Source organism: Poecilia reticulata, linkage group LG8 (genome assembly GCF_000633615.1).
Source record: "Poecilia reticulata strain Guanapo linkage group LG8, Guppy_female_1.0+MT, whole genome shotgun sequence".
NCBI classification, from domain to species: domain Eukaryota; kingdom Metazoa; phylum Chordata; class Actinopteri; order Cyprinodontiformes; family Poeciliidae; genus Poecilia; species Poecilia reticulata.
In genome coordinates, this window is record NC_024338.1 from 15171366 (window position 1) to 15198491 (window position 27126).

A 27126-nucleotide genomic window follows, 5' to 3' on the forward strand; every position below is an offset into this window, starting at 1 on the left:
TCTGCTGCACATCACAAGCAGGGATAAAAGCCGCGTTTCTTTCCCCTCTTTTCGTCTTTTAAAACATAACTCCTGCTGAAACACAATGGAAATAGCAAAAAAAATAAATAAAAAACAAGCCGACACACCTCTGTCCTGCTGACTCTTTCGGATATAAAGGCCTGGTCCACATGCTCTTGTGGTGGCGGCATTGTGCACGGCCCTCTTTGGCACTGCAAGGAGACAAAGTCAGTTTAGGTTCTGATAAAAAAAAAAAAAAGGTTCTGCTGGTCATCAGAGAGGAGACGCTGAGATCGCAGTCAGATATTGGAAAGCATCACTTAAGCCAAGTGAAAATACTTTGCAAAGGTTGCTCTGCGAACACAATAAAGCAATCAGAAAGGGCTAAGGAGCTGCAAATGTCATGGACCTCAAAACTGTATGGAAAATTACCTGCTGTATTCACAATTAATAAGAGCTTGGCTGATACTATCTATACAAGGTCACATTATTCTTATTTAGATATTTACATTAACACTAAAATCGTTAAAAGCTTCAACAGATATAGTGCATACAGTTGAGATTTATTTACATCTTACATACATGAGTGAGGAAAAAAAAACACGATTTTGTAAAATAATGCTTATCTTTAAAACAGCACAAACAACTGCAAATAGACACTCAATCTCTTTTAGTTTGTCGATTTTTAAAGCAGTGTGGACGTGATTCACGTCTTGACCAACGTCGACAGTTTCCGTTTGTGTCATTTTACCGTGTTTAACATGCAGTAATTTGGGTGTGAAGTCATGAGTTGTTCTCATCAGTCATGTCTTGCTCTGCCAGTAAAGTCTGAACATATCAGTCGACAGCAGCTTGCAACAGCTGAGCTCCCAGTCTTCTGAGCACCCTGTTTAACCCAGTCCTTCTGTCTGTGGACGTCATAGTGGTCATGATGGTGGGCTGAAAGACAGCTCTGTGCCCTGCTGGCTACGCAAACTGTTCACGTTTCGTGTGTGTAACAGATGGAAAGGTGGAAGTTGTGTTGGGGTTACCTCGGCCTGGGCTGCCCGCATCATGTTCTCCTGTTTCTGCAGGATGGCATTCATACGCTCAAAGAACTCCGCACTTTCCCCTGAAATCCTGCCAAGAAAGTGGAGCAAAATGAGAAACTGTTCTTATTTCTACAACTTATCATGAGAGGACGAGCTACACAGGTTGACCTAAATGGGCCACATCGCCTGATTTGCTAGGCACATGAATATTTATGAGTATTAGGCGAACACACATCCGTGTTCGGTGACATTGGTGAGATCAAGCAGCGTCTTGTTAACACACATTTTGTTCAGGGTTTTGTCAATATATGATATTTTTGGATCTGGTTCTATGCGCTACATGTGCGACTTTCTCTCCTGCAATTCTGTGTTTTATCAGATGTGTAAACACCTTCTCTTGTCTGGCGTTAGAAGGCTTTCAGTTGCACTCTGCACGAAGCATGTTAATCAAATTTTATTTGTCGGGTTGTGCCCAATATGCAAATGATGCTTTTCTGTTTCCTCCAGGTGGGAATAAATCCCAAAACTCCTGCTAGTCACAGTTGTCATGGTGATGAGGGCACGTTCAGAAAAAAGGGTAGCTGGCTGAACACCTTGGGAATCCCCAATAAATCCACCCTCTCCCCGACCTCTTCCGTCCTCCCAAATCTCTCAAGGGGTACCTTCCTCTCAGGCTGCTATGGAAATAACAGACAACTGCCCTGATGTGAGCTGCAGCAGAACCGGCACAATCACTCGGGCTGTGTGTTTTTTTTTCTTTCCAACGCCTCATCCTGACTATCCCCTCCCACTGTGATTCTGTCTTCTTCCTCATCTATCAGGCAACACTGTGCAGAAGAGCCCCTACTCCCTTCTTTATTAGCGTCATCACTTCGCAGCAGGCATATGGCAGCCCATCCCAGCACCCACTGACTTTCAGCATGGTGGGAGAACGGATGGTAAACTCGCGAGGGTGTTTATGGAGACTAATAGAAGGCATGCTGGGAGAACTGGGAGGATTTTCACTGATGTCAGGCCAAATACACAGTGAAATGTGTGATGTTTATTAGACAAAGTGACGGATTAATTTTAATTTCCTGTATATATAAATCTATTAAAGCTAGTGGGATTATATAGCTCACAGTTGTTATAGTATTAAACAATTAGTGGGTTTCCAACAAATTGGCTATTTACTAGAATTGGTTTATTTTTATCCTGATCAGCTCTATTGAGTGACCGAAAAAAAAAGATTTTCTCAATCAGTAAAGGCTGTAATAAATGCTATTAGGTCACTCTGTGTGCAACAGTCAAGGATGTGAACTGTATTAATGAGTGTAAAAGACTCAAAGGTAGCTGTGAGATGTTTAAAACAAAGTCAGACGAAGTTCAGAGAAGCAAGAGGCTATTTAAAAGGAGTCTTAAGTCAACAAAAAACAAGAGTTTCAGTAGATAAGGAAGGCTAAATGGAAAACAGCAGTTATTCTGTTTTACCCTTTTGAGCTTCCAGCCTCTGTCTACTTTAGAGCATGCTAAATTTGAAGATACTGGCAGTCTTTCTGAAAAATCTCAGAAATGTAGATGGTTGTTTTAGGAAAGTGAGCCGTGGATACTGCAATACAAAGCAGATTCACAGATTCTTATGAATCCAAATTATTCATAGAAAATTTGCTAACATGCTAATGTTTTTGTATATTTTTGAAATATCTGAAAGAAAATGGGAAGATGAAGTACCTCTGTGCAATGCTACTTGACACACGGCTGAACGGTGAGCACAAAGCAACCAATCCTGGAGCGCCATTCATTTTCCTTGCCGCTGATTGGCAGCAGAGGGCAGGAAGGATGTAGATATTAGCTTCTGCAGTAGTGCTAAGATAGATTAATGCATATTGAGGTATATTTGGCATTTGAGTCAATGACTCAACGTAATCTGCCACGTTTCCTTAGAAAGAAATGTTTTAAGCTAATTTGAATAAGGAATTGAGCTTCATGTTGGATAACTAAGAGTAATTGGAATGTATGCTATCTAGTAAGTAACTTGAAAACGTGACTAAGGTGAGTGAATGATCTTGTGATTTGGCAGAATATAAGTTAAACCACTGATGGTGTGGTTCACAGTCCAGTCTGAGATCTGGTCATGAGTTTATTGGCATATAAAACTGACTAAAATTATGTGCTTAAAAGCTGTTTACATGAATCTGGAAAAGCCAGGATGCATGTAGCTACCAGTTCTGAGTAAAGTAGCGAATGCATTTAATTAAAAAAGTTTAGACAAATTTACAAATCCTCCACGATGACATAGCTGAGGACTGCGGTTATCGGTTATCTACCAACATTTTGTGAGTTGTAGAAAACTCTCAGAGAAAAATGGATAAATACATTTTTGCAGCTGTGGCTTTGGCTAAGAGGTTTAGGTTCCTAAGAAAAGAGAACTATGAAGAAAAAATGTAAGTTAACTCAGAGAGATTACAACATGGAAAAGTTGCATGTACACTTATTGCTCATTATAAAGTTGGTTCCTGGGTGTTTAGAGTTTTAATTTATACATAAAATCAAGACCTGTATTTTGAACCACTTGTTTTTTTCTACAACTGTGTTCATTTGCCTGGGGTACTGTTGTTGTCTCGTCTTCTGGCGGTCAGCCTGAAGATTGTTGTCTCTTTTTGACCCGGTGGCAATACATTACAGGTAGGAAATGAAACCCTACTGATTAAAATTACAAACAGATTATTTTGATTTGACATTGACACATATAAAAGCACAGTTCAAATGCGTCGTTCAATCTGTCTTTCTCTCTCACACACAGACACACAAACACACCAGCATAACCAGAATAACAGTGATTTGATGTTGCTAGGAAACAAGTCTTTAAAAAATAGGGAAAAAAAACAAAAAAAAATGTTCTAATTTATTTTTAAAATTCATCCAGATGCTTCAATCATGTTTTCCTCTGAAGAGAGCGAATCAGAGGCAAAGCAAAAATTGAAAATATGAATCCCATGTAAGTCTTCTATTTGAGAAAAATAGTTTTAAGCACCTCTAAATGGGTGTATGAAGGGGACAGCATGCACTCTCTGCAAACTTAAACATACTATGGTCGTGCATAAATAATATAATTAGTCTTGTACCCATCACTGTTACCCCAAGCATGACAAAGAATGCGACATCCAGTTGGATTGGAACAAAATAAGATCCTTGTTTTTGTTGTTTTTGTTTTAATTGGCTTCATCATGGCTGCCACACAACAATAAAAGCCTGCAACTCCCATCGTAAACAATATCTCTACAAGAAGGATCAACCTCAGTGATACAAAGAATGTTTGTTTTACTGTAATTATGTCTCTGATTAAGAAACAAAACATTACAGGTGGAGAAGCTTCAGAGTGGAAAACCCAGAACAACCACAAAAGCTCTAATTACATCTCTTCATTCAGTAACTTGACAATTATATTTTGGTGCCAAAATAATAATAATAAAAAACGTTGGAGCTTCTTGAGAAGCACTGTGGTATTTTTGTATTGTGAGATCTCATGTGAGATCTTGTGATACCTCTATTGCTCAGAAATCACTGTGATTCCACAAATGAGGAAGCCTTGTAATTAAATTTGCGAATGAATACTCAGCAGTGGGATTCATTCAAAGTAGTGTTTGAAGAACAAAACATGAACGACGAGGCAGGCTCAACGAAGATCTGAATGTCCAGACGATTCACAGCATCTCCTTCAAAATGCTACTATTGGGGAAATGGTACTACAACACCAAATGCAGTAAAGGACACTGTCAGAGAGATGCAGTTTTCTATTCTGCAGTGGGAAACAGCTTCGCTCTCGACTAATGCCTTCCAGGTTGCTTAACCACAAAGTTCCCCTAAGAATCTAAATTTTGTCTTTTGCTTAGGCACAACACAAAGTCCGTTTTTGACACTGAATCACAATAGAAAAAAATCATAATATTTTGTCTGAAACACAAAACTCCACCAGAGGACACAGCTTTCCAAATCATCGACAATTCATCATCAAAGCCCGCTCTGGGACCAGAGATTTCAAAATTAAATGCAGAATTCAGTTTCATTTGGAAAGAGCACATTGCAACACTAGAAAACAGTCAAGTTTTTCCTCAACTCTTCCCAAGGCTGTTGTTGTGTGGGCAATAACATAAAATTCTGTTTCCAGTAGCTGCTATGAAATATGTAAGTTTTACTTTTTGACTTAAATTTCTAAAACAACTTTTTTTTTTATTTCTAGCTTAATGAGGAATAATTTATAAATGAGCTTTTGAGTAAAACTATGTAAACTATGTGACATATTAAGGATTCCTACTTAACAACATTCTGATTCATTGGAGCTTTTCTCCGATATTAAGATGTAATAAGCTTCAGTACAGGGACAACAAGGAGTCAAAGCTATTAAAGACATTGCCGCAAGTTTCAGATTTAAAACGAAAGCAAATTAAGTGTGAAATATCACATTTGCCTCTGCTGAAAGCAATCGGAGGAAAGATTAAACATGTAAATAACCAGCAGAAATATACAATCAAACATAAATCCTGCGGGATTTTCTTCACAGTCTGACCAGCTCACATCTGAGTTACGTTTTTTTGTTTTTTTTACATTTCCAGAGATTTAACGATCGGTTCTCACAGAGGTAATAATGCACTCAACTGAATTAAATGTTTACGTCCTCTGTCTGCCAGTCACTGTCTACTCAGAGAGCCTCAGCTGTGACGACTGACTCTACCACTGGGTCAACAGCTGCAAACGAAGCAGTCCAAATCTACCCGGCCTCATTTGCAAATTCTCAATTAGAGTGAGAGTGCAGGCAGGTCAGCATCAGTCTGAATGGATAACAAAGATCAACAGCCTGGATCTAATGATGAGCGCTCAGGCAGAGGCTCAGTGGGAAGGCTGCAGCTCCAGGAAACTGGTACGGAAAATGAGAAGAAGGTGAGACATAGTCTGTCAGTTCCGATCAGCCGCTAATGAAGAGCTCCAGACCATATTTGAGCGGCATTAAATAAAACAGAATAAATAAAACAAAAATGACACAGGATTAAATAAAAAGAAAACAAATCAAACCATGTATCATCGTTTACGCCTAGCTTTAATCATTCAAATGCCAAATGTAACTATGCAACACATACCTGCGGTAAACTTCCCTGGTAAAAAAATAGATGGAGTTGTCTTTATAAGTAAAGGTTCACGTTGTGACAGCAGCCTGTATTTGGGTTGCCATAGAAACCTCAGGTTCGTACTATCACTTTTGGGTTGAGATGAAGCTCAGAATGAGACTGAAAAATATCAGATGACTCTTTTCACCTGAGAGACTTCATTAGTTATCATATCAAGCCGCATAGTGAGAACTGCGCTGCCTGCCCCTCCACTGGCCGAAAGGAAAGCAAATAGAGATGCAAAAATATGAGAAATGATAGAATAAATGTAGACATTGAAGTTGATGTTCAATCAAGATACGAAATGCTGGCAAATCAATTGTGAAGCCTAGCTCTTTGGGAACTATTTAGGCATAATTTTGCTGCGAGGTTTTTACAGCATCGCTAATCATCTGTGGTCAAAATATGAAGGTATTACAAATATCAGGATCAAAACACAAACTTCTCTTTTGGTTTGATCAGATCAGAGAACTTTCTTTGTCCTGGTCTTATGTTTTCTAAGATGTGTTTTGGCTAAGTTCAAGCAGCCCATGTCTGTTCAGCCACTCTGCCATACACAGCTTATTTGTGAAGTGCATGCCCATTGGGTCCTTGGTCAGCTCTCTGACATTCCTCCCTGATTGCTATCCTTGTAATTTGATTAAAAGTAATTTTAATCTCAGCATTTAAATTAAAGAAATTTGTTTTTGTGAAATATTACCTTTTAAGCAAGTGTATGCTTTGTAACCAGGTACCAGTAACTGCTTAATCTATCTAAGCTGTTTTCACATAGTTCGCTCAAGCCCAGATCACGGACTATAAAAATCCAAAGTGAGAATTTTATTATCATATAGCAAAAGCTGAAAACTAAACTGATTTAAGCTTTCTAAGTAACCTAAATGCCAACAAAATGGCTAGCACAGTTTCTTAGAAACCAGAGTTAGAACATCATGCTACTAGTGGTCTGTTGTGTTCATGGAAGTGGAGAATTCTCTCTGCCTTTCTAGTCTGAATTATCATGAAGTTAGTGTTGAGTTTAGATCCTAAAAATTCAAAATTTTTCTTGAAACTACTTGAAGATCCCCTCAAACAAAACACGTTGGCAGAGTCATAACCATAATAATTAAATTCACAACTGAGAGAAATTTAAAAATAATAGTGGCTTTGTAAGCTACTTCCTGATCTGAGAAGCCACGTTTATCACTGATATAAATCCAGGAAGCTGTTTGACATCAGAACCACGTTTTAAAGCTGCTTTACAAGCAAGCAGCCTTTATATCCCTGAAGAGCCTGTCTGTGCATGTAACAGTGTGGTTAATGTGTCACAGGGGGGAAGTCTGTGTCTGGGTGGCTTTTTCAGAGTGAGCCATGGCTTAGGTATAAATGTGGTATGTTATCACATTGTGCCAGCAAGAAATTATGACCTGTAGCTTCGGCAACACAGCCAGTGGAAAACAAATGAATAGCAAACATGAATTATTACCTCAGAGCTTTTGCTGCCATTTCTGAAGACGTGTCATTATCTGTTGAGGTGCCTTGACCGCGCTTTATTTTCACAAAAAAAGAATCTCATAAGCGAAGCTATTACTTATCCGTAATGGGAACAATCAAGTGAATAATAAGTCAAGCAGTAGCTGCCAGGTTTAGACAAAGTAATATAGATTTGTACAGACTGAGCACTTATGTTTAATCTTAAGCAAGGTTTATGATTCAGTCAGGTGTTTTCAATCAAAAACACTGATCATCGTCAACTTCAATTAACTATGTAAAAGCAAGAGGTTTGTGTTTCTGTTTGATTGGAGAATTCAAGTGTCTGTTAGCATGATGATGAAAAGCAAAGACAACAGCAATAATGATTGAAATTAAAAAAGAAAATCTGTTGGACCTATCAGTTTGGAAGGTTTTGGATCCATCATTTCACAGTAAAAACATTATTTGCAAGTGAAAATAAATCCATTTGTCAGTCTTCGTACCAATGTATTTCGCAGAAGTGTTACTATTTAGTTCAAATTGTATTATGTGAATATAAATTGCAAAAAAAAAATCCAACAAAAACAATTATACACATCCAGTCATTCTGGTTTTACTTGGTGCGTGAAATGTAAAAGTTACTGACATTACAATTATAAAACTAGAACTCAAAGCTGTTATGAAAAGAGTACATTTAAAATTACAATAAGTCATAATTTAAATGGATCTTAAGAAGAACCTGTGAAGCAACAAAAATCAAAATTCTCCCACAATTTAGGACAGAAGGCAATTACCTTAAAATCATCATTGTTGCAAGACGTCCTCTAGAGTTTAGCAGCTTTTCTACACATTACTTTTGAATTTCAGCTTCGTCATGTTGAGTAAATATTGACTCTGCTTAATAATTTGTTTATCTGAGGTTGTAGACCAGATGATGAGAGGATGACATTTTACAACATCTCGTGTGTGTTGATGTGTGTTTGTGTGATCAACAGTGACTCACCTGCGAGGTAAGGGCTCAGGAGGACAGTGTGTGAGGGGACTGCTGGCAGTGGGCGGGGCCTCCCTCCGACTCCTCAGAGACTGGCTCCTCTGGACCTGCCTTAGCACACTACTCTTCAGGTCAAGGAGTGTCGTCATGTTTCACTGGCAAAGACACCAGTGACAAAAATCAGACATCAGCCTAACTAGACATTTATTTTTATTCTTTTGTCAGAATTAATACAAAAAATTAGGTACAGATACTCTCAGTTTTTATGCTTTAACTGAGTAGAGCATGAATAAAACATTTTTTTTAGCTCTGTGTTTAAACTGAGCAACCCCAAGATTCAGGACAATATTAATTTCCACTTAAAATTCAAAGTATTATATATATACTCTTGTAAAGACTTAAAAAAAACAAGAGACACTAAAGCAATAATTGTTGCCATTTATGTAAAACACATAATTAAAAAAGCAAAGCAAAAAAATCACCTTAAAAGATTAATTTTGTTACGCTCAGATTAGTTAATGGAAAAGCTTTTTGGCATGTGGTTTGTTTGAAAATGCACAAAAGATAAAGGAAATTATACCATAATCCTATATGTACATAGAAATAATTACTGCTTGTTATTAAAGTATAATTAAAATGAGATTTAACATATCCTGTGCAAACACAGACTCTAGTGATAATATTTGTGAAACTTCTGTACTTACAAGTACAGAAGGACACTTGTTAACTTTGAGCATCACTCAGTATTCAGTCTAACAAGTTAAACTTCACACCATTACCAGAGGGGCATTTATCTTTTCTAAAAGTTCAGATTGTTTTAAGTGAATATCTTGAGTTTTTATGCAAAACCATAACTTTTGAAAGTATGTGTTTGTATAAAACCTAAACCTCTTAACTGTGCACATGTTGACTATAAATATCGGATTTGGGTGACTAAAGATAAAGATAAATTCTATAATAAACACAAGCAAAACATATATTTAGAGAAAAAAAACCCAGTTAAATAATTAATTTATATCTTATTTATCAACATATGGGAACATTTTTTTTCTCTTTTTCAAATGTCATCCAATCATTACAGAGAAAGTTATTCTTGGGTTATCGTGACAGCAACATGAGCCTACTAGGCGACCTCAGAGAGATTGGCAATGTGTTGCTAAGCAATTCTCAGAGACGGAGTTGGCGTACTCGGAACCACTTGCCACAAAGTGAATTTTCATTTTGGCTTCCTGGAGTCCTCTAAGCATGTCTAAATCATATGACCTCACAGTCCCTACTCTACACAGAGGAATGGAACAAACTGTTCTTCGCAGAGATGTTTTATACAACAGAACAGTCGTATTTTGTTGTTTTCAGAAGCACTGTTCTGAACATAGTTGTTTTCAGAGACATAGAATATGCCGCTCATATTCTCTGAGCAGCATGTGACAATAGAAGATGTATAGGAATCAAACTTTATATTTCCTATGCACAGCATCAAGTAGTTTTACACAGAACATGGACTGTGAGCAAACAAAAATGAGGTTCATTTTGATTGCAGTTTCTCCTTATGACCTTTTTTGCAAGACTTCAGGGAAGGACTTTAATTTGAGAGCAGCTTTCACTTTTATTATCAGTTAATTCTTTTAATAATACCAGAACCAGCATGTTCATATCAAGCAAATATGAGAATATCAAGCCATCAAGTTTGAGTTTTAGTTCAAGCGCACCCAAGTTAAACAGCAGGAAGATTTATCCAAACGACACATCTACCTCTGGCTGTCTCCAAAAAATCAAAAACAAGAGACCTTGTCGAAGTCTGGAATTAAATCAGATTCAAATTCTGTTATATTTGAGTTGGATGGCTATTCCTTTAGTAAATGAAATCATCATTTGAACACTACACTTTAGTTTTACTCAATGTATCTTTGTCTAATATCAAAACATGTTTGATGATCTGTCACATTTTAGTGGGACAGAAAAGGAAAAAAAAAAAGACGAAAGCTGCGAGTGGGCAAATACGTTTTAACAGCCCTATTAACAAGCACCACCTGCTTAACTCTGCATCTTTTTTAACGTTTTAAACTCCAAGAGTTGCGAGCAGCAGGGAAAAAAAACAGAGGAAACAAAACACGCACACAAAAAAGCATGCAACAAAGACTAAACAGAGACGGGAGTTGATTGATGGAGTAGTTGTTTTCAGAGACAGCCAGCCACACTCAGGCTTGCAGTCAGTTACTCTTTTCAACAGATGACAGCTTATGTCTTTGCGTCAATGTGAAAATGATGCCATGAAGCATCGTCAGTGGCTTTGAGGACAATTAGCCTGGTGTGCTTGTAGGAAGAGGGTGCTTGTTGTTGTGGTCCATATTAGAGGCGACGCTAATTCATTTTTCTCCCTTGGTTTTGAATGGCACAGTTTAGGTTTGCCTATTTAGTAGCATAGTGCTTACACCAAACGAATCCAGCAAATGAAACATGTTGGCCTCTTTGAGTGTAATCATTTGGAGTGCTGAGCCAACAGAATGGAAAGCAGAATGCACTCGGAGTTCTGGCTCGGAGAAAGTCCAAAATTCATGGTACAAGATGCACCATTGTCTGAGCCAAAGAACAGTCTGCTGTCTAGCTAGGAGGCTGACATGCATACAGTATGTTACTATGAGTTCTCAGTTTTTAGTTCTTCTCTAATGACAATACCAGTGTGTTGTTCACTATGAACACCTGAGACAAACTGGAGATCTTCAAATTATACCTTATATATCCTTTTCTATGAGGGTTGTAACTTGGAGTAACAGATTACGGAGCCCTCCAGGGGACATGGGGATTTTTTTTTTTTTTTGCATCCCCTCGCAAAACTTTTGCGTTCCCTCGCAATAATCTACTGATCAGTTCATGCGGCATAAATGAATACTGTAAGCCTTTCTTACGGTGGCCGGTGTACTTTCTGGTTTAATACAAGCTTATAAGGTTTTTCCATGGACTATTGAGTTATTATCGCGGGGTAATAAGTCATTTGATTGTGTCTCTGTTGTGTTCGTCTGAATGGTTTAAAGGGCTGCTTTCAGTGCCGTTCCATCTTAGCCTTAACAGACATAAACATGCAGTAAATAAATCGATTTTCAATCAGTTTTTTTGCACCAAAGCGTTAATAATAATAAACACGTTTTATTATTATAAAACACAACAAACTAATGATGGTAGAGGGCAGCACTGGGTTAACTCAGGGAATCTCATCTGTCCGTGTATCAATCAACTCCAAACCTCTTTGTTCTGTCACAATTATCAATTTATTTACTTTTGATTATCATGCTTCAAACTTTGCGAGGACTGATCACCCCGCTCACCCGCTTCCTCATACACACAAAGCCAACACACCAGTAACCTTCCCATTCATACTTCATGACAGTCACGCCCACATTGACACACCCACCACCAGGTGTCAAAGCCGCTGCTCCTGTCATATCAATAATTACTTATTTCATTCATATGGCTCTTATAGAGCCTCAGTGAAAATCTGTTTATTATTATTAACTTAACTGAAATATATACTAGTCAGTCCCAGTGACCGTTTCACTAACGGTTTTTGCCCATGTGCTTTCTGGGTAAAAATCAATCGAGAACCCCCGACCCCCCTTGTCAACAATTTCTGGCAGCACAGGTGATAAACGTCTAACACTTTTTCTGTTACAAACTGACTCCGGACCCTCACCAGAGAAGGGAAAAGTTATATGGCAGGAAAAAGTTTGGGGACCACTGGTTTACAGTATTCAATTATGCCGTATGAACTAATCAGTAGATTATTGCGAGGGAACGCAAAAGTTATATATATATATAAGATACAACGTATAATTTGCTCACTCCAGGCCACGATTCCCTGACTTAATTAATGTCATCAACTGGTGTGTATGCGTGTCTGTGGGGGTGTGCATGGTTCATCAGTTGAGTTCAGCTTCAGTCATTGGCTGGCTCTGTCTCCTCTAACATTTACTTCATTTCCCTGTGGGATCATTAAAGCATTTTAGAATTTGAATTTCAACACAAACAGTTTAAAACCAACCAGCATAAATGCCCTGCATGAGTTGTTTAAGAGAAAGTCCCATGGGTTGCTGATGAGTCACAAAGAAAAAAACAAAATAACTAAACATTAGTTATTTTTAAAGCTGCCGATTGCTCTCAGAGCTTATGCAAGTTGTCTGAATGCTACATTTTGAAGCTGAATGTATATATATTTTTTGTGCAGGGTCACCTTAGTTTCTCTGCATAATGAAAAGTATTTTTTCTAAATATGAAAAAATATAGATGAAAAAACAGATATAGCACAGGAATGGCGTATTTCACTAGCAAACTTTGGACTTTGTCTGCTCTCAAGCAAAACAGGCGGATAGTTCTGACAAAGAACCAATACAGACATCAATCCATCCATTGATTTTCTGCGCAGGATTAATCCTTGCAGGTTTGTGTGGGGCGGGCTGGTTCCTATGTCCATCAGTCAATCGATGGGGAGTTGGATACAGCCTGGCCAGGTCGCCAATCCAATACAGGGCAAAACAGAGACCATGGCCAAGATAAACTTTTTGGCAATTCATAGTGGTCAATTAACCAAATATGCTTACATTAATAGGGAGGAAGACAGTGGAATATTCAATAAGTGTGGAGTATCCAGAGAAAACCCATGTACACAGCAGGGAAAGACAAAAAACTCCATACAAAAATCCCCACATAGGGATTCAAACCCAGGACCTTATTGGTATAAAGCAACATTCCTTAAACATTTCCTCTCCTCTCTAATCACCATAAAGTTTGTGTCTGGTTGGCTTTGAACCAAGGAAAATTTGGCTTCACTGCATAATGTGGAGCTGAGTTTAGGTTTGTTGATCATGTCATGGTGCACCAAAAGCTTGAAAAGTTACAATTTGAAAAACACAAAAATGAAAAAGAAAAAAAAATTCTTCATCCAACTATTTATGTGATTTACAGTTCTTTTAAGGAGATGAAAGACAAAAATGCTGGAGAGATTGGTGTTTTCCTTGTTTATATATGGAACCACCAGTGAGCTGGCTGAAAGAAGAGTGCAATATTTTTTCTCATACTTAGAGAGAAAACAGATTTTTCTTTTAGAAAATGTTTCCAGTCGTGAAAAATGCTGAATGATCACTCTTCTCAAACTAACACTACAGTTTTCAGTCTACAAGCAGTTCAGGGAATGCTTACGCTATAGCACTCTGTTCTGCAGTTTTGTTTTAAAGTTTTAAGTTAATGCCAAGATACAGTTAAATTGTCGTGAGATTCTCATACTGTCCAATACTTGAAGCGCACCCTGAAGATTAGTGAAGCATACGTGCAAGATTTTGACACCAAACAAAACTAAATGTCAGAGGGAGAAAAAGAACAAGAAAAAAGTATTCTCATTGGATGTCAAGAGTGAAAATCAGAGAGATGTTTTTTATATTACAGAACTGGCAACAAAGCAAAAACAGCTGTCTGTTAGTGTTGAAAAGAGCTTCTGCACATACACAAATCTTGTTCTCGGGTGAGCTTGCTTCTTCTTAAGAGGCATCAAACCATAATCTGTTGGCACAATGAGCCAGGATGAAAGGCTGCTGCATTGTGCCAACTCCACCATTACTCCTTTATGGCGCACGGAAACCAGCTGAAATGTGCAAACTAAGATAACATACAGTGCAAAGAAGAAGATAAGAAACAATTTTAAAAGTCTTACTTGAGATTGTAAAGTCAAAATCAAAAATGTCATTTAAAATATTCACAAATATTGTCAGGAACCCATGCTTCTACTCATCAAAGTCTCACATGGGAGAATAAGCACCTCCACCTTCAAGCTGTGCTGCGGCTATATTTATGTGGATTTTGTCACTGCAGGTGAGCAACTGTTCAATGTTTCATGCTCCATCGAGTGACTCCTATTTACCAGCTCTCTGCTCTTTTCATCACATATCTAAATGCCATGCATCCGGAATACCTGAGGCATGTTTGCGCTGAGCAGCGAAGACGCTTCCCAACTTTTAAACAATGGTGTCACGGGCCGAGTGATAACTGCTCAGCGCTTCTCATATCACTTCCACATGCACGGACTGCGACAGCTTCCGGGCACGGCGCTGCAGCTGTCTCCCAGGTGAACTCATTTCAATTACAGGGGTGGATTTCTCCCAGCTGGATTTCACACGGTCTCGGTCGTCAACGCAAAGTGACAAAACGGGGCGACGTGCCGCCTCGGTCGGGCCGCAGGCTTCCAGGGAAACACTGTCAAAGCTAAGTAAATGCCTTTCTCGCTACATTGGTGCCGAAGTCAAACCAGGGAGGGCACTTGCCTACCGGACTCGCTCCTGCAAGAGAGCCGATGAGCCCTGCAACCAAAGTCGACTTGCTGATGGGGATGGAGTGTCTCTATGGTAACAGTAGAGGGAAAGGAGCCGGTAAATACAGGTAAAGGGAATTCTGTGAAGGATGAAAAAACAAGCCCTTTATGTCATAATGTGTTTATCCAAATGCACACTTCATAAATAACAAGTTTAATGATGCCTGGTTCAACAGACAAAAAGATCAAATGATTTGAAAGGTGCAGAGTTTTTTTTTTTTATGAGCACACCAGACACTCCTGAGAATATTTCAGTATAAATCATACACCTAAGGTATTCACTGTCTAGTTTATGCTTTCATATAACATCTAAAGACACAGAAATAATAAAGATCGTCATTGCAATGTGCTCTATATCCATTTATTAACACCAGCTTCATGCAGGTACATGTGTCCTTGTGTGAGTCTTAATAGCTTAAATCAATATAAATACCAGGGAGAAGATCGTTTAATACATTCCTTTGAGCCTCCACAAAAAAAAAGGATACAGACAGATTACGTAATTGAATGTAACAACACTTTCACTTAGGACCTTAATATTTCTCAAGACCTTGTTTCGCACACCAGTCGGAGGGGATACAGATTCAAATCATATCATAACCTTGAGGAGATTATTCTGTAGTGCTACTGATGTTTCCTGATGAGGTTTAAGACAGAGCAAAAAGCTTTATCAATGACCACTAATGTTATTATGCGGCAGGCCCTTAGGGACTCATAGGCTAAACGGATCACAGTGTCAGGTCTTCGTCAAACCCTTAATAAGTTTTCCAAATGGAGGGACGGAGGGATGTAAAAAACAGAGCAGACACGACTGGGATCTTTAACTGCAGCCACCTGTGGATAACACATAATCCATAACCAGCTAAAAAAGCACAACACCAGTCTATTGCAAGCAGCTTACGCTGTTAAGACAGATGTCAGGCACTTTGGCTTCAGAATTGATTGCCAGAGAATATTCCAAGAATTGATGGCTGTGTGCCTTTGTAAAAAAGCCTCTGCTGCACAGCCAAGCAGCAAAAATCACTGACAGTTGCACACACAAAAAAATGTTCAACTAGTACAATGGCACAAAGTCTTGCTTATTATACCCCAATAATACACTCTTTTGTCAGCTTGATAACACTCCAAAACTACCTCTCCAGTCAAAAATAGCACACATTGAGTTTTTCTCCATAGTTTACACAAAAACATTAATTTGCATCCACCAGACACTGTGCCACATTAAGAAGAATGTGATGAAGTCATACTACTGTTCAACAGGCTGTAATTACAGCCTGAACAAAGCAACTCAGTTGTACTGCATTACTATAACCTTTGTCTGTTTTGTTTTTTTGTCATGACTGTTGAGTCATGACAAAAGCCGTAGTTTTAAGAAATGATTTTTGAGTTACGAACACACATTCGCTCTGTACTAATAATAATGATTAATTAGCAAGGACGCACAGATCAGCCTGAAGTGAGGCTATGACCTGCACCAGTCTGCTTCTGAAGAAAATCAGCTGAGAGTTGTGCTGAAGGACACATCACCACGGAAGATTTCTGCAAAATACAGACATTCGTGATGATTACGCTTGCAGAGTTGAATCTGTATTGTCCTGTATTCAGCTGACGAATAATGAAACCTAATAGTTTTTATTGCCCTTTTAATCAGCTGGGCATGTAATTATTGTCAATACAGGCAGTACAGGTAAATTGAAAGCACTGAACTGCTGGGGCTGTCTCTGGGGTAAGACAGTTGGAGCTGTGATCTCTCTGAGTGTGTGTGCCTGTGTGTGTGTGTAATAGCGAGAGAGAGTGAGAGAGACCTCCACAGGATTCTCCACAGCACTGCTTCTGAAACGAGCCATCAAGTGCATCAGTCAACTCAGGATGTCTTCAGTCTGCAACCATATCTTCAGCTCTTCACTTTGCCATAATGTATTGTTTTCCTAATTAGTTTCTTTTATAATTTCCCCCTTTTTTTTATTTGTGTCAATCTTGAGTCTGAGTCATTCCTTGCCAGCTGATTAGGTTTCTATGGGTAGGACCTTCTTGTTTAACATACAGGGAACTTCTGTTTATATTTCAGTCATATAGAACATAAATTATTTTTCTTAACACAATGTGTCTGACAGGTCAAATTTCTTTGTAAAAAAAATCGTTATCCTCGACATAGTCCCATATATTATTTTTACTGTTACTGGAACATTAATAGAACTTTATTCTTTCAAGAATGACTGATTTGAAATTATCTGGAACTTAATTCAAATCAACAGGTGCACGTTCAGTGTCATATTTCGCAATTRCGGAATCAAAAAAGCAACTAGTGCATAATCTAGCTTGATCAACAATGTTTATATTTTTTCATAAGTAAAAATTATATAAACATATTTCTTACCTGCGTCTCTTGACAGTTTTTCCAGTGTGATGTATATATTTTTTTCTTTTGCAAAGGTTGCGTGTGTCAGAGTTCCTACAATCAAAGCTCTGATCCGTGCAGCAGGACGTCGCTCCTTGCTGTGAACGTGACGCAGTCAACTTATGAGAAAACAACGTTTGGGTCTTTTTCCTCAGATAGACGACAGACAAAAGCTCTTATTAGTCTCTCGAAATGCTTCCCCTCCGCTCCCCCGATGCCAACCCAAATATGGCCATAGGAAGTCGAGCGATACTTCACGGACCCTGTCTACTGTCAGAAATATACAATTTGGCCAGAAACGTGTGCCCACCATCAGCCACAATTTGGTGGAAAAAAAAAAAAAGATAGAACGCTTTTGAGAGACAAGTCAAGTCGGGAAGAATTGAGATGAGCTTTTTTTAAATCTTGAAGCCAGAGCTATTCATGAAAACGCTAATTTATTTAAGCACACACTCCTTGTAGTTTAATTGTATTGGGTTGTAGGAAATTAGGAAATTTGTGAAATTCTCAGGGTATGACAAGCACTATTTCAGATTTAATTTAACTTCAGCTAAGATGTAACATTTACTATTTGAGTTACAATAACGTTATTTGTTCTGATTTAGTAAATAAGTAAGTAAACATTTTTTTCAGAGCACTTTTTATAGAAAAAAAATCTAAAGGGCTTTACAGAGATATAGCTGAGTCTTAATATAAACAAAGACAGTAAAATTGATAAAAACAATAAGTATATTTAATTTAAACTAGTTGCTCAGTTGTAGGAAGCTTTTTTTGAGTTAGGTGGGGGGAAAAGGGGTCAGCACTGTGGACCATACAGCTGAAAAAAAAAAATTACTAATCATTTTGAAAGTACAATGTTTTCAAACCTTGGTATCCTTAATTAGACATGCCTATTTCCATGAAAAGCTGTAGATCAGAGAATTTGTATTCTTTCAGTTACTCAATATTAATTAAACATAGTGGCAATAATAGACTTCATCGTTTCTCTTTGGGATAATTTACATTAATTTGATATAAATAGATTGGTTTCCAAATGTAAAGAGATTACTTTACCATTTCTCTTTAGCAAATTGTAAATCAAGCACATATTTTCTGTTTGTAAAATAAGTTCAAGTTTTGCTTAATTGTAAAATAAATCTACTTTTTTTTAAATTCGCTGAATAGGCGTTCATTTTTGACGTGCGGATAAGTTATCAAGTAGATGTTTACAGAATGTCCGTGAACGCATCATTTGACTGTTGCTGAGGGGATGTCGCCGAGAAAAATCCTCTCTTAGGCAGAGGGGAGCAAGTTCAGCTGTCAATCAACACGTGATTCATGGGTGTTTCCTTTCTTTAGCTTAATTAGCTCCAACAGTAGATGAGAAATGAAACAAAGCCGGGAGTTAATGATGATGCATGACAGAGATACAACATAGCCAATACACAAAGTCCATTTAATGTTTAAGAGTGAGTCCAGCTAACAATATTGTGTTTTTAAATAATTGTCAATATAAAGAAGATAACTTATGGAAGCAAAGGTCAGAAGTTAGAGTTAAGAACTCAGTAAACAACTTGCTGTAAAACCAAACTTTAAGTGATCACTTTAAATGAAACCAAATACTGGTATGCAGCTAACATTTCAAACCAGAATTATTTAAAAAAAAAAAACAATTTCATGATTTCTTTTATTTCTGATTCAAAGCTCACGATGATACCTGTTTGTGCATGCTGTTCCTTCATTTTCAATAAAAGCTGGTATATGTACAATCAAGTTAGATTTACGTAACACCAGTCATTTTCTCATTCTTTAGTTTACAACGACAGAAGGACATGCAAGTAAATTCTTCAAATAGGCACACAAGCATACCCTGCAGGTTACAGCCTCTCTTTAAAAAAGATTTCCCACATGGTCATTATCACAGAGGGTGCAGGCGTGCCTTGACACATAGTGTAGAAAGGAGTAATTCATTTTTAGTCACAAAGTAAAAACTCCTACTACAGCCCAATTAGAGTTTATTTGAATATCATACATCAAAKAGGTCAAATGAAGCAAGTTTTAAAGTATTCATTTTCCTTCTTGTAAATTATTTAAAATGTTTTTCAACAGTTAAAAGCACCAATGAAGTCTTTGGAAACARTAGATGCCGTTTTTGTTAATAAACTCTCCAAACGTCAGATTAACCATAAATCTTTAAAGCCTTTTCTCAGTTCTTTGTCAGGAATTCATTGACATGAAGGACACGAAAGTTGGTTCAGGATTCCAAAATKATTTATTCGCTGAGTGCTTTTATGCTTAAAGGTGSTACTAATTGATATTTAGGTTGTTTATGACTGAATGGTTTGTTGAGGGTCGGTAAATAAATMATTTTTTTGCTSTCTTTTCCAAAATGCCTGTATGTGGAGGGGTGTAAAATCAAATCAATCAATGTGAGAGAGGTGTTAAGTAAAGAWTCCAAAAAGGTTTTTATCAGAGGCTTTGTTAAGCACATCAAGGAGGAGAAACACAAATGTGGACTCGTGCTTGACTTTGAAATGTCTTGGCATTATTGTAAGATCCAAGATAAAGTATAGAGCTTTTCCTGTGCTGAGTGATGATAAGACACATGTGACCATGTTCCTTGTTTCCATGGACACATCATTAGAGAACTTCCCCAGCTGGTTTCAACTACTTGAAGTGTTGACGGCAAATAGCAAGTGAAGGATTTGGTCATAACCAGGGCAAAAGGAAAAGTGACTTTTTAAGTCCCGCACTCAGACAGATATTAAGCTATATTGGATCAATATTTTCTCATAGGTGATTATTTTGTTTTATTTATTTATTTTTCATCACATTTATTCTTAGGCTTTTCTTTTAGGCTTGAATGTGCACGTCTATTTTTTGTGCTTACCTCCATCTTAACAAAACAAMCTTTTTATTAGAAGTTTCAAACCAAAGTTTTGCATGAATTAATTCAAGTACCCAGCGTAATCCCCCAACAGAATACATWAGCGTTGACCTCGGAACAAAACAGCGCTGATCACGTCAGGCTGTGTCAAACAAATTTAACATTGGAAAAATTCAGTCTCAAGCCGTCATTATGTTATGCTGTTAGTTTCATTCCTGTAATTCTGAAATAAATTACAAAGCCCAACCTCACAAGTTTCTCGGTTAATATCACACAACTCATAGGTAGAGTTCAGGACAAAAGCTCAGTTCAGTTGAGAGGATTGTACTTCTCTATTACTGTGAAGAAGAAAAAAAAGCAAGAAACACAATTAGATAATTATCTGTAACAGTAACGTAAGTCACAATTGTGCCACTATAAATGTAACTACCAGGGTAATGAAAAATGAACATGCCATCTTTGTTAATGAAGAACTTAAACAATGACAATTTCATTTTCATTCCATGCCTTTATGTGCAACTCTCATCCATCTTTTCGTTTTTGCGTGCTTCTTGCGCCCCCCTCAGGGAGACAAAGAAACTGAAGAAGCATTCACTAGTTATTTCAGTTTTTTCTGTCTTCATTGGCAATATTGGATCAAGAATGTGACAATGTTATTCGGCGCAATATCTAGTATAACACAGAAGAAGGTGATTTTAATATTWTTATTGTTTAATGATTGGGAATTGAAAATTGATTTGCAAGCACCAAGACACCAAGACAGCTAAATGTGTGTKTATGTGACGGCTAGTTTTTACCTTTACTTCAGTTAAAACATGTTGAAGCAGTGCTAATGTTACTTCAGCACAATGTCTGTGTACGCTATAGACCTCTGCTCTGGCTGTAAACAATGTCAAATGAATCATAAAAACAAAACAAAACAACAATTCAGTAAGTCTCCCTCCTGTCCAGTGCGTGGTGCTGTACAGCAGTTGTAAACCGTGATTTACGCATTTCACACGAAGAAGAAGCAAATYAAGCCTTTCCAGTCTGGCCCGAATGTGTCTCCAAATGAACCTAAAATGTGAGGTTATTCAGTTTCAGCACGGTGTCTAACTTTGACCGTCGTTAGCTGCATGCCATGGCGGAATATCCGTTCCGACTGGACCAAAATATCTCGACCGAAACAGACTGTCACCGTTTCAGGTGTTCGTGTTGTTATTGGAGCTAGCATTAGCCTTGGCTAAATTAGCTAAGGCTGCTGTTATTTTATACTTCAGCATAACTGATTCATCGCTGCAGGGCAGAAASCCGCAAAAACAAGGTAACTCCGTYGCAAGTTGCACCAATCCGCAATAACCGGGCTAATATCTGGATATTATTCTATTAATTATCGCAATCCTTTGTAGTTGTTTTATATATTTAAAAAAAAAGTAATTAACTGTTGTGCGAGTTTTAGGGAGACACATCTCAGGCAAAATGTCCCGTGTATCAACGGTTAAGGTTAGCTAACAGACTCGGAGTTGTCCCAATACTAGAGCTGTTTTGAGATGTAGCAGCAGGTAGCCAGTGAGCTGACCCTGGTTCAGCACAGCCCGTCTGTCAGAAGGCAAAAGGGAAATCATGTCCTGCAAAGCCGCGACCAAGGACAAGAAGTCGAGCTTCAGCAAGAAGCTGTTCAGGCGAGGCTCCGTGCGCTCCGTGGGTAGCTTTATGAGCAAAGTCCTCCGGACGCTGACAGCCTTATCACACTTTGGMTCTGAAGTGCAAACCGACGACGACAAGGATGATGGAGGATTCTCCGCGTTCAAATCTGGGAGTAAAGATGTCCCCATGGAGGATGGGGACTTTGGTGGGTTCCTGTCCGGAGATCGAGTTCCCGGAGTGTCAGGTCTGAAGAACCACGGTAATACCTGCTTCATGAATGCAATCCTGCAGTGCCTGAGTAACACGGAACTCTTCGCCGAGTACCTCGTTTTGGAGCACTACAAAGGCGAGGAGTTGGAGGAGGATAAGCCCAAAACAAACGGCGTGCATCTGCAGAAGAAAGGTCCTCTGGGCAAAGGAGAAGTGACCGAGCAGCTGTCCGGACTGGTGCGGGCTTTATGGACGTTTGAGTACACACCTCAGCATAGCAGGGACTTCAAGGTAAGAACCAAAACAACACAGTATGAATGGACATTAATGTTGATTTCTCATGTTACAATGTTTCCAATTCTCTGTCACCTTTAGCATCTTGGCACTGGTTTAGATGTGAATATCGGYTAAACTGAGGCTTCATCAAACAGGCAGAACGTATTGTTGGGTAGAGATGCACTGATCAGGCGTTTTTGGGGGGCCAATACCGTGTGCCAATTTTCTTCGTGAATCTCATCTATTGATTCTGATTACTTAGAAAAAAATAATCAGTCTTTGAAGATAAATTCTACTTTTTTTTCCCGGACGGGTTATTCATTTTAATTCAGTAAAAATGTCTCTAGCCTTTGAGGAATTTGTATTCATCTAGACAATGTGAATTAAAGTTGATGCTATTGAAAATTGTGGCAGTTTTCAGCTTTATTCTTTGGATAAATAATAGAAAGAAAATCCAGTTTATTATTCCGTCAAATGATCACCGGTCAGAGCTGATGGCAGAAAATGTCCAGTGTCTGTTTGGTTGGTTGATGCTGCACTAATTATCAGCATGCAAATTATTAATTCCACACACTTAGGGTTTATTTGTCAGGAAACTTGCTATAATATTATTGCACATGTTAATTTTAAGATGAGGAAATATTTACAACATATTGKGCAGCCCTTGTGTTTATCTAAAATAAGGTTGGAAGAAAGATATAACAGAGATAAAATCAATTTATTCTTAGTCTTAAAATCAAGTTTGGATGTATGTAGTCAAATTTCAGTCTGTATGTATAATTGGATTGATCTGAGTATATATTTCTGTATAAACATTTATCTGTTTCTATTGCAAGTTCCCCAAGATGTCAATTGTTGWGAATTAATCTGCTAAAATGAACTAAATCATAGGCAAACTGAACGTTTTGGAGCTTTTGTCAGTTTTTTGTATTGTTGGATTTTGTCGTTTGTTGCAGAATGCTGTGTCAAAAAATGCCACACAGTTTAAAGGGAACGCTCAGCACGATGCTCAAGAGTTTCTGCTGTGGTTGCTGGACAGAGTACACGAGGATCTCAACACCGTCAACCCAAACACCAGGCCTGCTATTAAGGTGAATTGTGAAGCTATCAGAAGGATAATAAGTTGCAGGACGTCCTGTAATTTAAGTGAGAAATCTGAGACTTCACTCTTGATCTCTGAGCCATCAGATTATATATTTTTTTTCACATCACATTGTTTCTTATTTAATTTTGCTCATTAGCTTAAATTGTAGTCGGACCAAATTAGACTCTCCTGACCTTGTGCTTCCACTTGAATCTAGTAATATAAATTGCATCTCAAGGCATCATATGCACCTCACTGACGAGTGTAATTATGACCAGTCAGGTTAATAAATCATCTCGTCTCATTAGCCTCCCATTGAAGAAGATGACCAAAGCATAGAGGGGCCCTCTCCTCCTCTCTCTGCTGGGTCGTTTGTGCAGGAGCTGTTCCAGGCTCAGTACAGGTAGGCTTAATTCATTTAGAGTCTGCTAACACTATCTGTTGATCACATTAAGAGATTTATTCCCCCCCCTTACAGGTCTTCTCTTACGTGCCCGCATTGTCAAAAGCAGAGCAACACCTTTGACCCCTTCCTTTGCATCTCCTTACCAATCCCTCTRCCACACACACGGTGAGTTCCTCTTTAAARCTCTGGTTGTGGATCAGCAGGGAGGAACCAGTTTCTAGAGCTCTGCTTTCGGGTCCCTACACGTTCCTAACTATTGCCACTTAACGTGGCTGTGTTTTCTTCTTTGAAACTACACACACCTAAATACACTGCATACAGTCTCTAAAGCACTGCCACTTTTGACGTTAGGTCAAACACAGTGTTTGTGCATGCAGGTGTATGTGTTTTGAGAAGCTTACAAGGGTGTGACAATAATGGAAGTGTGTGTGTGTGTGTGTGTGTGTGTGCGTGCGTGCGTGTGTGTGTGTGGCGGTGGAGGGAAGGAAGGAAACCTGTTTTGACAGGAGGGCCGTCAAGCTAAAGGTGCAGGAGCATCAAACGGGTTGAGAAGGAGCATGTGCTCCAGTTTTTAAACAAAAACAATTACGTGTGAGCGCAGAGGGAGGAGAGAGAAGAAGAAAAACAAAAACTACTGTAGCATGTTGTTATGTTGTAGATCAGCAAGTTTAACCTGTAAGCAGTGCATCTTTTCTCTTTGGTAGTACAGGATGGATGAGTTTGCGGGGTGGGGGGGTTTTCCCACTTGTCCCAAATTGCAAATTCTTGTCTTTGGTAGGAGTGAAGAAGTGACAAATGTTTAAATGAGAGCACATTTTACCTTCTTAAAAACAGAGAAAACGAGAATGTGTTGAAGGGCTTGGCCTTGCAAGGATCAAAAATCTTGTTCACTGGAAATGAAAGCTGGACATTACTGTTGAGCGTATCAAACGTCTTCTCTTGAATGTGCAGTTATTAATGCAAACTTTGATTATTTTTGTTGGAATAACTCAGAAACGATGTGGTTTCTGCATCAGTAAAGGACAAACTACTAATTTATTGAGTCAGAATATCAGTCACTCTGTGATACTTCATTTTAAATTTACCGATGTGTCAAAGTTTTTTTTTTTTTTTACTTATCAGCTGGCTTAAAAGAACTGGTCATTTGCAAATCAATATACATTAAACAATATTTTTAACTTTCTTTTTTCTTTCATCAGGCCCTTGTATGTGACTGTGGTCTACCAGGGGAAGTACTCTCAYTGCATGAGGATCGGAGTTGCTGTTCCTCTCAAAAGTACYGTCTATCGCCTCAGAGACGCCGTGTCACGTGAAACCAAGATCCCAATGGACCAGGTGCTATTCCTGTCTCTGTTCAGGGTCTGACAGTGAAAGGCTGTGTTACAGGCACAAGGTGTCGGCTCAGTCAGTGTTTGTCGAACTTATTCCACCTTCCAGTCAGATAGTAATTTGTAAATTGAGCTAGTTTTCCCTGAAGCGAGCGTTGAAATTGAAGGTAGCTGTCAGCAGAAGCATTATTTCGGCTTTCCCTTTTTCCTTTCCCAGTTTGTTCTGACTGAAATGTATTACGATGGCTTCCACCGCTCGTTTTGCGACGATGACGACGATCTTGACATCATCCAAGAGAGCGATTCCATCTTTGCCTTTGAGACACCAGAGACCTTCAAATTAGAAAACCTACGCACAAAAAGAGGTAAGCTGGAAACAATTTTCAAAAATGGTTCGATACTATTTTTTTTTTCTCCTTATAATAAACGATGCAGACACAGAAACATCAGTGTGCCTTTTTTTTGTCACAGGAAGCCTTCTGGCAAATTTAAATCACAACAATTTAAAGTACGGGACAGAAATCAGCAGGACTCCATCCTTCATGCAGGGGGCAGTGACTCCTGTAACTGGATCTCCAAATAAAAACGTAGGGCCAGAAAAGGTTATTCTCCTGGTGTGTAACAGAGCGTGCACTGGCCACCAGGCAAAAAGGTACTGCTATGAAATATGTCAGCGCTTGTAATTTTGGTGAAGTGTCTTCCCAGTTAATGACAGCTTTATAATGTGTTTTATTAGATTTGGCCTGCCTTTTGTACTGTACATGGAGCGCACTGTGACTTGGGATGCTCTACAAAAAGAGATCCTGGAGAAAATGCGACATCTTTTGAGGCCTGGGGTCTACATCCAGGTAGGGAGATTTTACATTTCTGCCTGTTACATTGGGTGTAATCTAATTGAAATATTTTGTCTGTGAATTGACTCGTTTTTTACCAGCAGTGAGATCACAAAGAGCAATATAAAGATTACTTTATTGTTTAGGTTGGACCTTTCAGTCTTCGGGTGGTTGGCGTAGTTGGTATTACCTACCTCCTTCCTCAAGATGAGAGACCACTGTGTCACCCAACGGTTGAAAGGTCAGTTCGTGTAGTTAATGTCATGTTATTTTCACATATAAATTAAGCCTGATTTGGATTCTCCAGGATGCATCTTCTTATAGTTCCTTCGGTCATAGAAATACGAATTCYAAAAAACAATTATAGCAAATATGAAAATTGAGATGTATAGAATACACCAGTCTTCTCTAGATTTGCTTCTACTCATGTTCTCCTTTAGTTTTATTGCTTTTGGGGTAAGTTATGTTGAAGCAGGAATTTGAGTGTTGAGATTCTAGTTTAGCTTATTTTGTTCACTGGTTCATTACTTAACTGGTTACTTAACTGGTTCATTACTTAATGAACCAGTGAAGTGCGTCACTCTTGTGTCGTAATCCTTTATGTATTGCTGTTACACCGTTTGATCTTTAAGTGACATGTAATGAATGAAAGGACATTTGGTTCTAACAGTTCTTGATACTGGCTTCACATAACAAAAATATTAATAATATTTTATTAGTAGTATGTAKCTGTAGAAATTCAGTTTTTACAATTGAATAAGTTTAAAGTTCTGATTTGACACTTTTACAGCAATTTATTTCTAATCAATGAAAAAGCTAAAGGACAACTAAAAATAAAGCGACATAGTTTAAGGACTTAAGCACAAAATGGTTGTGTACAGGAACGAGTCAGAGAACAAAATGTGTGAAATGGGAGTCTGAATTGTAAAAAAAATGCCACTGACTTTTTTTCTTTTTTATTGCAGAGCGTACAAGTCCTGTGGACAAGGGGGACCTCCACATGTGAAGATTGTGGTCGAGTGGGACAAGGAAACCAAGGACTAGTGAGTTAAAACACAGTTGAATTAACAAAGTTAATGCTCACTACTAGATGCCATAAAAAGAGAGATTCTGTAATGCACTATTAAAAATGTTA

At 38.3% G+C, this 27126-nt stretch overlaps 2 protein-coding genes across 2 annotated transcripts in view; one reads left to right on the plus strand and one right to left on the minus strand.

Annotated features, from left to right (window-relative positions):
• Window positions 1-17586, minus strand: part of baiap3 (BAI1 associated protein 3) — a 41542-nt gene extending 23956 nt beyond the window's left edge. Inside the window, exons 1-4 of the mRNA XM_008415934.2 lie at window positions 17342-17586; window positions 8625-8767; window positions 1032-1119; window positions 129-212 (exon numbers count right to left, since the gene is read on the minus strand). Coding sequence (XP_008414156.1) covers window positions 129-212; window positions 1032-1119; window positions 8625-8761 — 309 coding nt within the window. The 5' untranslated portion in view covers window positions 8762-8767; window positions 17342-17586. The remainder of the gene's footprint in view (window positions 1-128; window positions 213-1031; window positions 1120-8624; window positions 8768-17341) is intronic.
• Window positions 17587-21212: 3626 nt separating this feature from the next.
• usp31 (ubiquitin specific peptidase 31) overlaps window positions 21213-27126 on the plus strand; it is a 12156-nt gene continuing 6242 nt past the window's right edge. Inside the window, exons 1-10 of the mRNA XM_017306128.1 lie at window positions 21213-22355; window positions 23297-23431; window positions 23733-23827; window positions 23903-23995; window positions 25030-25165; window positions 25376-25523; window positions 25630-25810; window positions 25895-26006; window positions 26138-26232; window positions 26957-27034. Of these exons, the coding sequence (XP_017161617.1) occupies window positions 21831-22355; window positions 23297-23431; window positions 23733-23827; window positions 23903-23995; window positions 25030-25165; window positions 25376-25523; window positions 25630-25810; window positions 25895-26006; window positions 26138-26232; window positions 26957-27034 (1598 nt within the window). The 5' untranslated portion in view covers window positions 21213-21830. The remainder of the gene's footprint in view (window positions 22356-23296; window positions 23432-23732; window positions 23828-23902; window positions 23996-25029; window positions 25166-25375; window positions 25524-25629; window positions 25811-25894; window positions 26007-26137; window positions 26233-26956; window positions 27035-27126) is intronic.